Source organism: Carettochelys insculpta, chromosome 16, assembly GCF_033958435.1.
Source record: "Carettochelys insculpta isolate YL-2023 chromosome 16, ASM3395843v1, whole genome shotgun sequence".
In the NCBI taxonomy this organism is placed as follows: Eukaryota; Metazoa; Chordata; order Testudines; family Carettochelyidae; genus Carettochelys; species Carettochelys insculpta.
Genome location: NC_134152.1, coordinates 29,754,931 through 29,767,748, shown reverse-complemented (window position 1 = coordinate 29,767,748; position 12,818 = coordinate 29,754,931). Strand labels below are relative to the sequence as shown.

Sequence of the window (12,818 nt, the reverse complement as noted above, 5' to 3'; positions counted from 1 at the left end):
TGTGGATCCCTCTTACCTCTGCACTGTTGGTCTCATGTTGACTGAGAAGTCTAGCTTTACAGGTGGATGAATACAAAACAGTCCTAATCAAATCACCTAAAATGTTCATGAATGACCAGAGATACAAAAGTAAGATATTCTAGTAAGGTGTGATGGTATCGGTTAAGGATGAGCATGCTGTACTTATGCGAAACCGCAAGTGAGTTATGCAGGTCAATAACCAAATGAGTGGTAATAGCTTTTCTATATGTACTAAAAGTTTCATTTATAAATCTGACGTCTCAGCCCTTCAAGGACCAGACAACTTCTGAGTGCCATTTGTAAGCTAGAATCTCATATTTCCAATGGAATACTGCTCCTATCTACTCACATGGGGGGGCAGCAGGATCAGGAACTATTTTAGGGATAGATTAATAATTTAGAAAGGCGATTATTTGAAGGAAGTTAGACTACTAGAGTGAATCCCAGTGAGATATTTTCCTAGGTAACTAAGGCAGTCAAAGGTGGATGAGAAATTAATTTGTGAATGGCTCTACAATTAATAATCGAGCTTGGCTCCGCAGTCTATCACATAGGTCTGCAATAGATCAGCTGGATACAGTTTCCACCTAAGTGGTGTATAAGTACATATGGATATAGTTTGCTGGTATAAAAATAGAGTAACTGCCTAAAAGTACACAGTGCTAGTCTTGATATAGACCAGTGTAATTCAAGAGTAGCATTTAATTTATTATGATTTTAGTTCATTAACCATCACTGTAACAGATTTTTGTTTTCCTATGGACAGCCTATTTGAATATTTCCTCACGTTTATGTGATCAACTTTAAAAAAAAGAAATTACCTCCAATGGCCTCCTTTCAACCTAGCTAACATCTCTTTATTGCTTATTGACCAGAACTCAATGAAGAGCTTTGTAGCAAGAAGCAATACAACAGCTCAAGTATTTATATTGCCAGTATGAGCTCACTGAAGCTGAGGACATGGAGAGCCTCAAAAGCCAAGGCAATAACATCTCTGGCCTTTTACACAAAAAGTATATTTCACTTGTAAGCAAGAGCAGTGGAGAGTCGAGGTGATACGTCTCAGGATTTGAGACTACATACAGGTTGAGCCTCTCTAATCTGGAATTCTCTGATCAGGCAAACTCTATAATCTAGCATGATTTTAGTTAGCCATATAACAACTTATCGCGAGTGTGGCCAAGTTTCCCGTGGTCCCATAAAGTTTGTTTACAACCACCTGTCCTAGCTCTCAGTGTTGTGTGCTGTTATTTAGCTGTAAATTTACCCCTACATGTCTTCTAATAGCCACTGCTTAAGAAGTGGAAGTGTTCGCAATGTACTAGAAAATATTGACCTCCTGTCACCTGGCAAATTCTCTCAACCAGCACTAGTCAGGTCCCAAGAGTGCTGGAGGAGAGAGGTCCAACCTGCATTTGGGAAAGGGAAAGTTTTTGCTATTGCTCTTTGGTTAAACATATGAAAAAGTAATTCACAAACTCTGGATACGTTCTCCAGGGAAACAATGCCTAATATTCCAGCATCTCCCCCAGACTTTCCAATTTATATTAACTCACCACCCAGCGGATCCACAAACTAGTCTCACTGGCAGTGCGGATAGTAAGGCTCCCTGGTGCAACATCTGGTGGTGCCTGCAGTGTCTGGATGACACGAGATGGTTGGCTGAATGGACTTTGGCCAACAATATTCACCTGTCTCATCCGAAACCTAAAGCATAAGGAAAGCATTGTGCAAACATGTTCCAAAATTAAGCTAACCTAAAAACTGAACAAATGGTATTTCCTGCCCAGGGCTACCTCATTATGAAAAAAAATTAAGGCTTAACAAATGAGAGACATAAATCCCACTGCTCATGAGTGCCCACTGCATTCATCACTGTGCCTGCCACCATAGCAATGGCAAGAGCCTTGAAATGGCACTGTTAGTGTCTGTTAGAAACACGGGAGGGCAATATAAGGTGATTATGTAAATTATACAAATTTGAGGAGATTATGCCAGCATTAATTAATTTTCCCTTGAGATGCTTTCATGTTACATTCAGAAAGGCCATTAATATCAGGAACACATCAGTTATATTTCCCTTCAGTGATCAATTCAAACAGGGATGATACATCTCTGTGGACTGTCTTGTCTCCTTTCTTGCACAATAATGATTAAGTTATTTAATATTGATACACAACTTAAAAGGCATCCTGTTTGCTCCAAATGATCTCTTCTTCAGCAGGAGTCCCTATAGGGGCATGAAAGCCTTTTTAAACTTCATAAGGAATCACAAAAAAGTTAAGACTTGCTGCATGCTTCAGATAACCAGTGGTGACATAAACACAGGAGGGTCTTGCAGTTCCAAATATTTGAGGCTACAGTCTATCTGCTCAACTTGTTTGTATAAACTGTGGAAATCCGGCTCTGATGATGGGACTTGGATAAGGGATGAGCTAGACTACGTAGTACCATTTATCTATCTGCTTTGATCACTTTAGGAAGTACATTAAAGGCAATACATCAAACAAACACCATCCCTAATTTCACACTCAAACACTGGCAAAGAGCATAGAAAAGAAGTTCAATCGACACAGACTGTCTAACTGATAATTAGCACTCATGATTTATCCCTTCAGTGTGCTGTGACTAGAGCTGACAGGAAGGATGACTACTCTGTTTCACAGCCCTATTTGTGGTTCAGAGATGTACAAATTTTTCCATGAAAACAATTGTGTTGAAAAGTCAGAGAGAGTGAGTCATAGCCTGGTACTACCCACTGGCCAGGAATGAGGGAGCCCCAAATTTAAATCCATACTCTGTCTTATGCAAGGCTGTTTTTCACGATGCTTTAGGTAAGGAGGGTCTTAAATCTGAATTGTACGCTAACTACCAGGCTACTCACTCAGCTCTACATATGACACTGTGCCTCTCCTGACAAGACAATACTAATGATAACCTCAAGGATCTGGGGATAGCTGGAAAACTGATCTCTTTCAATAACGCTGTGACCAAAGCTGGGTGAATATATGCTTTAAAGTCAATTTAGGGAAAAATGGGTTTGAGCCAAACTAGAAATGTTTTTTGAAAATTTTCAGCAAACTGAAAAAAAACGAGTCGAATCTCTATGAAACATTTTTGCAATGTTGAAATGTCATAGACGTGAACATTTCTGTTTAGCTTTTCACGAATTTTGACAAATGAAAGGAAGGCTAGATTCACAGAGAAGGTGGTGGTGGTACTGCTGTATTTCTTTAATCCTCAGCTGGGAAGGGGTAGACCTGGGCTGTTTCCTCTTGTACCTAACATGAGTGTAGGAATGGGGCGTTACGAGAGAGAGGGCTAGCCATTGATCTAGGAGATTTTCTGTTATGAGGCTTTCTCAGTCTCCCCTCTTGAAACTGCCCTTTTAATAGTATATAAACAATTAAAGAGTCATCAGAGCAGGGGTTTTAGCTTGTGCCTCCCACATGAGTGCCTTTAATATCATGCCATGGAATCCTTCCTACTTTCTTTCCGTGGCCCAATGACTATCCATTGTCATCATGGAAGGTTACAAAGACATCATGATAATATATTTTTTCCTAAAGCTGCTATATTATAAATCTCCCATATCTTGAAACAGCTTTTAGAAATTCTTGATAGGTTCATACATATCAGATAAACCTGAGAGGTGATATGCTCCACTGGTGAAGAAGTATCCAGTATGCTCCAGTGGTTACTAAAGACAAGAAAAACTAGTGCACAGGCACTGAATGAATGACAAATGGTAAGATCTTCACCTTGTTTGTACCTCGTTGCTTATCCACTTACAGTACATGTGACCTAGGTAATGGGCTTTCAGAGGTTTGAATGCGGACAGTGTCTATAGTAAACTGTTTTGTGCTGGCTACTGTAAGTCCCTGATTACTCATTTTTTTATTAGTACATTACTTCATGTAGGCATTTTCCATTAGGGTTGGGCATTCCCATTCTTAGACTTTGTTTGTACTTGAAAATTGCAACAGATTAATTAAACTGGATGCACTAAACTTGGCTTAAACTTTAGATATATTGATTTACCTTTATTTGGGGGAATTCCTCAAACAAGCTAATTTTAATTATCAAATCAAGCTCAATCAATAGAAGCATCTTTAAACTGATGCAAGGGTGTGGATATTAAGAACATGTTTAACTAAACCAATTTGTAATCAAAACAAAGCAGCAGAAATGTAGCACTTTAAAGACTAACAAAATGATTTATTTGGCTATGAGCTTTTGTGGGACAGACCCACTTCATCAGATCACAAAAGCTCATCATTGAATACATCATTTTGTTAGTCTTTAAAGTGCTACATTTCTGCTGCTTTGTTTTGTTGGAGTGCAGACTAACAGGGCGGCCTCTCTGTTACTATTCAATTTGTAATCAGTTTTATCTAAACTGGTGCATTCTTTCTGTATAGACAAGTTATCATGAGGAATTTACTCAATAGCACCATCTAGTTGGTTTTATTCCCCTTTGCATCACAACTACTAGTTATTTTACTATTAGAACCACCCTTAGGAATTAGGGGACCCTATCTAGTACTATTATATTGGTGTCCCTATGCCCTGTGGCAGCTCTGGGGTAGAGTGGGGTGCAGGACAATGATTTTCTTTTACAGTAACAGAGAGGAAGCCGTGCTAGTCTATACACTATCAAAACAAAAAGCAGTCAAGTAGCACTTTAAAGACTAGCAAAATAGTTTATTAGGTGAGCTTTTGTGGGACAGAGCCACTTCTTCAGACCTGGTCTGGCTATGGTCTGAAGAAGTGGGTCTGTCCTTCGAAAGCTCACCTAATATATTATTTTGCGAGTCCTTAAAGTGCTACTTGACTGCTTTTTCCTTTTGCAGATGTGATTTTATAGTAGCGCACTTAATTACCAGCAGTTCTTACCTGTAATAAGTGTAAGGAATGAGGTTTGGTATTTCCAGCATCTGGGCATCAGGTTCATTCTCCACCTCATACAGACTCACCCACTCCTCCTCCTCTCCTAGAACACCAACCTACAGTTGAAAAGTTCAGGAACAGACATTAGCCAGACAACAGAGTGTCCACACTGGTGACATGTAATCGTCACAGTGGAAGGGCAGATACCTGTAAATCAAGAGTAACTAGCTAATATTTGCTTTTTGTGCTATGGTACTCAACAATGGGTGAACATGAAACAGTGGCACTTCCAGCTTTCCTTAGCTACTTCTGTGATTTCACTTTTGATTCACTGGTGAGACCTATTGCAAAGACACATCATAACAACCAAGAGAAAAGAAAGCTAAAGTCATGTTTGATTCAGCTACATGTTAGTACCCAGAAGGCAAAAGTGTTCGTTAGCGTTATAACAAAAATGAAGAGCTGACTTCATCACAATACATTTCAGTAACTGAGGAAGATTAACCAGATCTGAGCGGAGGCAAAGCAAGGCACTAATGAAGACAGAAAAGCAAAAGACAATAAAGGACAAAGGAGCTTTGTGCTTGCATTGAGAGCACACTCCTCTACATGGTGAACTCTGTATTAATTAACAACTGCCTGTGGCTAAGAGCCAACGCAGCACAGCTCCTCAGCTAGCATACTGCTAGCGGGGGCAGAAGTGTCATAATATCACAGAACACCAGAACTGGAAGGGACCTTAAGAGGTTATCAAGTCCAGTCCCCTGCCCTCATGGCAGGATCAAGCACCATCTAGAGTCTCTAGACCATCCCTGAGAGACACCTATTTAAACTTGCTCTTAAATATCTTCAGTGATGGAGATTTCACAAACTCCCTAGACAATTTATTCCAGTGTTTAATCACCCTGACAGTTAGGAAGTTTTTCCTACTGTCCACCTAAACCTCCCTTGCTGCAGTTTAAGCCCATTGCTTCTTGTCCTATCCTCAGAGGCCAAGGAGAATAATTTTTCTCCCCTCCTACTTGTAACACCCTTAACTACTTGAAAAAGTCCTTATTAGTCATGTGAATTTAAAACATTACTTTCCAAATGCCATCTCTAGGGAGAAACTAAGGCACAAATAGCCAGGACTTAAGAGAGAGACACCAAAGAGGGGAGTCAGGGTCTGGCACTGGGTTTCAGAAGCTGGCAGCAGCAGTAGGCTAAAGACTGCATCAGGCCTGGCAGAGTAGTAGCAAGAATCTTGGGAGAGAGCTGGAAGAGGGAGCGAGGAAGGTTTGTTATCAGTCTGGTGACTCAGCAGTACAGTGGAGAAGGTCTCAATGGGAGTCACCTCATAAATCTCACTCTTGCTAATACCAGACAGGACCTCTTCATTCCACTTACCCTTCTCTGGGCAAGGATGATCACTGCTTCTTTAAACAAATGAAAAGAGCACTCAACACTCTCTGGACATACAGCATACTAGTGTACATTGCCTGTCTAGATACTTATATGACCCTATCTCTCAACTATTTAAAACAGAAATAAATCTCTACCATGTTTTCTTTTTTTTCTTACAGGAGAAGTAGCTTGATTACTGTATAGGTTTCTAACTTGTTTGGGGGTTGAGTTGGTGTATTGTGAGTCTCTGAACTTGTGCATGAAGAAATTGAGGGAAAGTTAAACTGAAGGGGTGAGTTTTACACTTGATTCAGAAAGTGTTTGGCTTTGTTATCATTCTGGTGGACAACAGTTTCGTGGAGAGTCATGGTAGTGGAGGGAGAGGAGGTCTCTCAGGCACCTAGGGACAGTACTACGGATAGCAGTGATAGCTTCACAGCCAAGAACTAGAACCTTACAGAAAAAATAAAGTCTAGGAAATGTTGAACACGCTGTGTGAAGATCCCAGGTCTGTTGAGCAGAGATTTTTTGAAAAGTACAGGGGCACAAAAACACAGGGAAGGCATAACAACAAAAATCTCCACCCTGAAATGGAACAGCTCCAAACTGACCCAAAGGAATAAATACCTGATAAAAAGAGAAGTTTCCTTTAACAATTCAAACTGAGGAGAGGACTGAATTTTTTATGACAGAAGCAGACAACAGTTTCTAAAAGGAGTCCTTGGATTAATTTTGTAGGGAAGAACTAGCAAATACTTATTTCCCCAAAGCCCCTGACTCTTAATATCACCTCAATGTCCTGGAGTAAGTGTGGAGTAACAATCCACAATATTTCAGAGACAGCAAAATTTCTTTTTCTGTCTCTTTGTTGTGATTTAGGTTCTTCTTTCTTAACCTTAAGAACAATAATAGCCCTTTAGACTATTTATTGCAAAGCAAAAAACCACCACAGGTTTCAATCCATATGCAGCAGCAGACAGATCATTAATACACATTAAGGACCTCATGGTTCAACCACAGAGGCTCACGAGACTTCGTAAACAATCGACTTTGAATCAAGCTTGAGAGATGTCCAGTACCCTGCCTGTTTTGCAGGTATGCCTTTACCAGCTGGCTCTGAGACTGGAGACATTTAGTTTGTCACTGAATGGATAACAGTGAAGACTCTGTGTGTTTAAGATCTTGGCAAGATTCAGAAAGGACATCCCAAGTGACATACCATGTCAGAACAAAGTTTTCTCTATCAGATAGGGATGACTGATGCAGTCTCTGCAAAAAGACAAACCCAGGGCCAGTCTGGCACATTGGAAGTTTCCGCACTCTGAAGCCAGCTGGGTAACAGGTGGCATGCTAACCTCTTCAGGGCCTACGAGGATATGGGCAAAATGGCTTTACAGACCGTAATTATTAACCTTGTTTAGACCTGTACACTGGAAAAAAATAAAAACAGGGAGAGGGGATGAAAGGAGGAGGAGAACCAGCAAATAATTGCAAGAGATACTCAGGCCTCAAAGCAGAACTCTCAAGAAAAATAGTAACAGAGACCGAAAGAATTCCTTTTGTGGAAACCTGTCAACATCTCATATTCCATCAGGTATCAGCAGGAGGGCAAATTCCACGTACTGGGCCTCATTCTGAAGACAACACTAGAGCTCTGAGTGTACTTCCCCTGTATAAGAGCCAAATAAAGACAAGTGGAGAGAGCTGTGGGTGAATGGACAGACAAACACAAAGAGCTGTAGGCCACTGCTAATTAGGTGAGAGTTTATGAATTTAGCAAAAATGCTAGGAATCAGCTTTACAACAGAAAACGTACAGGTGGACTTTGGGGTTTTACTGTTTTGGTATCTCTAACAGGGTCCCAGGTTGCACTCACAGAGATGCAGAATTTTTTGGTGACTCATCCTGATATAAGACACAGTAATTTTTTGCTAAGTTACTCTGTCAGTGCAGAGGGCTCCTGTTAACTTCAAACAAAGGAGTATAAAAAGAACTTGCACAGGGAGAGAGAACTACGGGCAAGAACAGAGGGGGTTTCGGGGAAAATAATTCTTTAGGAACAGGAAGAAGTTTAGGTTAGGGCTGATATTTTGTTGCTCCTGTTTCAGATAACAAGAAAAGCAATGCCAGGAAAGGGTTAAGTCTAGAAAAGACCCACAAAAATATACACGCATGCATTGTGCAAGGAACAGGGTTGGAATGGCCCTGGCTTATTAGCCTGTTGCAAACCTTTTAGTTGCCATCTGAATGTAAACTCTTTAATGCAGGGGACTATTTTGTAGCTGCAGTCTGAACCGTGCCCAGCACAATGTGTCTACAATCCTGACTGGGGCCTGTGGGCTCTATAGCAATACAGATATAATAATGCCCATCAACTCATTCCTTTTAGGCCACTATACCATCAGTCATCACACAATGATAACTATTGCTCGCTTCCCACCTGGGCTGCATTTTGACTGATGCTTGAAGTGATTAAGGGTCCATTCTGTTGCCAAGCTCTTTAGCCATCCAGTCATTCTGCCAAGGGCATTATCACTGAGAGGGCAATGCATTCTACGCTTTTAGAAATCAGATAATATAGAACACGATCGGATTTATAATTCAACCAATTAGCATTAAATATTGGAGTGAAAAAATCAGAAGCGTTCGCCTCTTCACTTTTACAAGAAATGCTCATACAAGGAGTTGAAATGGTTCCAAATCTGATTATGGTTATCAAGTAGTAACTGCTCTAAGTGCAACATGTTTCCATGAGCATGTCTACATTGAAATTTATAAAGGCCCACCATGGCTGACTTGAGCTTGTGGGGATCAGTCTAAGGGGCTCCTTATTTGCTGTGTAGACATTCCAGCTTGGTCCCTGTGAAGTATTAGGGTCCCAGAGCTCAGGCTCCAATCCTAGCATGAACATCTACATTGCAGTTAAATAGTACATTAACCAGTGCCTGACTCAGTAGGCCAGCTGTGAGTGTCTAATTGTAGCTCAGATATTCTGTATATGAGACAAGTTGTGTTCTGCTATAATTCAGGGTCTGTCAGTTTTTATTGTAGAGGTTTTATAACAGTCATCTGAAGTCACTTTGGGATGAAATTGGTACAGAGATTGTCAGCCCAAATGTAATAGTTTCCTTACAAAAGAGTACTTAAAATTGATTCAGCCATTTTTGATTTAAAGATTGACAAAAATATAAAACTATCAGTGTTTCAGACACTTTATTTACCAAGCTCTGAAGTGAAAATGACATCAAGAGAAGGACCTTATATAATGGATGAATCCTGATAGCTCCATTGACATCAAGGCTCTGATTTAACCCATGAAATAAGAGCAATTCACAGTTGAAGTTACCACTTCATTCTTAACTCATTGAGGTTATGATTCCATATTATGGTAGCACTTATAGATTTCCCTGGGTTGAAAAATCTGTTTTCCAGTTCTCACTGTATTCTCCATTAAATGTAAAGGAACACTCGCAAACCAGCAGAAATACAGCCTTCTCTGTCACTCAGCACATATATGTACTCCCCAGCTCTGAGACCCTGTTTCATAGAGCTACAGCCATCTCATAGAGCCACCTTTTGGTTAAGTGTGCCAATGCTCCATGTCTCAGTTTCCATCCTTGAGATGCATCTGCTTAGCCTTCCACACATAGGTCAGTTAGGAGATGTCTCTTGACATTCCACCCAACTCACAAACAAACATAACCCCTTCTGGGATAACAAAAGTCCAACTGAACAGGCCCAATATATGAAGATTCTTCTATCCTTATGGGTTTTTCTTCAGCTTGCCCTGTGAGCCCCTGTTTCTGATACCACTGGGCTTCCTTCCCAGCCTTCCCTCTCTCCAGTATAAAGCACTCAACCCCAAGAGTTAGTTCACCTGAACCCTGTCTGAGCTCAGTTCCTAGTGTCCTCTTCTGTTCCGTAATAAAGCCCTGGCCCTGACGCTGATTCCTTTGGTGTGCCCAGCTGCCTTCAGAGATTGGTGCAGGGCTTTAGCAAGCAGCCAACTTGCTCCCTCCTTGTGATTCTTCCTCAAACAGAATTTTCTCAGCTCTTTTATGAGGACCAACTATTAATAAATATATTGGTTCCATCTCCTCAGCCTGAGAAATTATTTATGTTGGCGAGCCCTGATATTCATGGCTGGGGGAGTGTGAGCTGACCCCATTATATATTAAAGGGGCCAGTTATACCATGTCATCCTGAAATACCTTTTCCCAGTGGGTCTTAATCCCTCACCACAAGTCTTCTACTCATGTTGTGACAACATTATTGATACATGCACTTGGCAGCTGTTAATGTAATCATCCACTGAATTTTTGATGGGACAGGCTAAACACCCAGAAAGACACACTTGCAATGGTGTCATTTACACACAACTCCTGCAACATGGAAAGAATCCAAATGCGACAAAAATGCAGAACAGCAGCTAGGATCTCAAACATATTTTTGGTGAGGAATTGCCCCCTCAAATTCTGTAGCACACATACCTTTTCTATTAGGCACTGATTATATTTCAGAGTACATGGTGGCCAATATGAAGAAGTTATTGACATGAGTTGGTTATAACCACATTACTCATCAGTACAAAGCCAGAAGCCAGTTATTCTGGCCACTTGCAAAGCTTTCATGTCACACCGCACCCTTCTCTGCTTTTCCTCAGCCAGCTATGTCAGAGAAAACCAATTTTTCATATTTCTCATTTGAAAATCCATTTTACTTTAGTATTATGGGTCTAGCTGTACAAAATAAAAGAAACTACTGCTAATACATTGTAATAAATCTCTTAAGTATGACCTGTCAATTTATGATAAATTAGGGTGATGAGATTTTAATGTTTGATATGGCAATACCAGCCAAAGTTAGAACTAAAGGGCCCAATTCTCCTTTACTTCCTGTGGTTTAAATAAAGTGTAACTTCATGGACCTCAGTGGAGATACACCAGTGGAAAAGAGGCGGGAATCAGCATATTATTTGCAAGCTGGGATTCCCTGCTTTCTCAATGTGATACGAAACAAATGGTTCTGCTCAAAGAGTTCATGCAGTGTTAGACATTAGTGGGGCCCTACAAAATTCATGGTCATGAAAAACACATTATAGACTGTAAAATCTGGTCTCCACCTGTGAACTTTGGTCTTTTGTGTGCTTTTACCCTGTACTATACAGATTTCACAGGGGAGAGCAGCATTTCTTGAACTGCTGGTTCTGACCCAAAAGCACTGCAGGAGGAGTCATAAGGTTTTTCTTTTTTTTTTGAGGGAGGTGTTGCTATATTTCCATCCTTACTTCTGCACTGACTTCAGAGCTGGGCAGCCAGGACAGCTCTGGCTCTTGGCTGGGTGCCCAGTTTTGGAGACAGCAGCCTGCCAGCAGCACAGAAGGAAACATGGTAATACTATAACTTACCATCCTTAAAGCTTCACTGCTGCTGGCAGCAGCACTGCCTTTAGAGCTGGGTTCCAGACTGCAGCCACTACTCTACAGCTGCCCAACTCTGAAGGTAGTGTCACCATCACCAGCAGCACCACCATTCTACTACACAGGTAGAATAGTAATACCAGTAGTACCACAACTCCTTCCCCAAACCCTTTTTGGGTGAGGACCTCTATTACCACCACACTGTGAAATTTCAGATTTTAGTAGCAGAAATAATGAAATTTATGATTTTTAAAATATGACGACTATGGAATTCACCAAAATGGACTGTAAATTTGTTAGGGTCCTAGATATTAAAAAGGTCACTTCTCCAAAATAGAATATAACATGTCCCAAAGCTTCTCTTATCTGACTCAGTTTCCTACCGCATATGGAAAGAAAGGAGGAAATACTCTGATGACAGGTCGTTTTTATATATACAAACTAGGGCTGTCAAATGATTAAAAATCACCACAATTAACCGTGAAATTAAAAACTGTTGTGATTAATCACAGATTTAATCACACTTAAACAATAATAGAATCCCAAGTTAAATCTGTAGTGGATAGGTTGGCTCCCCCTCTAACCTGGAACAGGAAGGCTGCCGCTGTGTCCCTTAGTGGGCCAGGACAGATTGATTTTGCCCCACCTCCTGAAAGCAGAAGGGCGAGGCTGGAAGTAAAAGGGTTGGAACAGAAAGCTCATTTGAGCTTCAGCCTCCAGAGAAGCCATACGCCTGCCTTGAGCGCCTGAGGTGGGAGGCTGCTATGCACCTCCAAGAAGTGAAGGACTGGCTAGGGCCAATGATACCCCAGACTCCAGGGAACTTCAAGCCTTGCTGGAGGCACCATTCCCAAAGACCCAGAGGACCTGCTATCAAGCCAGTTCTGCCCAGAGGGGAAGTTAGGAAGTAGCCTGGGGGAGCCGACCCTTGTCTGGCTGAAGCAATGTCAGTGCAAGTCAGTGTGTTGCAGTCAGGATCCCCACTGACCCTACGGCTGCCTAGGCTGCCACTGTTAGGCTACGTCTACACATGCACGCTACATCGAAATAGCTTATTTCGATGTAGCGACATCGAAATAAGCTATTTCGATGAATAACGTCTACA

General features: G+C 41.1%; 1 protein-coding gene across 4 annotated transcripts in view; it reads right to left on the bottom strand.

The window, feature by feature from the left end:
* Positions 1–12,818, bottom strand: part of SDK1 (sidekick cell adhesion molecule 1) — a 727,049-nt gene that overhangs the window by 124,971 nt on the left and 589,260 nt on the right. For all 4 annotated transcript variants that reach the window (XM_075010599.1, XM_075010598.1, XM_075010600.1 and 1 more), the window contains 2 exons: positions 4,918–5,027; positions 1,578–1,728 (listed from right to left, as the gene is read on the bottom strand). In XM_075010599.1, the coding sequence (XP_074866700.1) occupies positions 1,578–1,728; positions 4,918–5,027 (261 nt within the window). The remainder of the gene's footprint in view (positions 1–1,577; positions 1,729–4,917; positions 5,028–12,818) is intronic.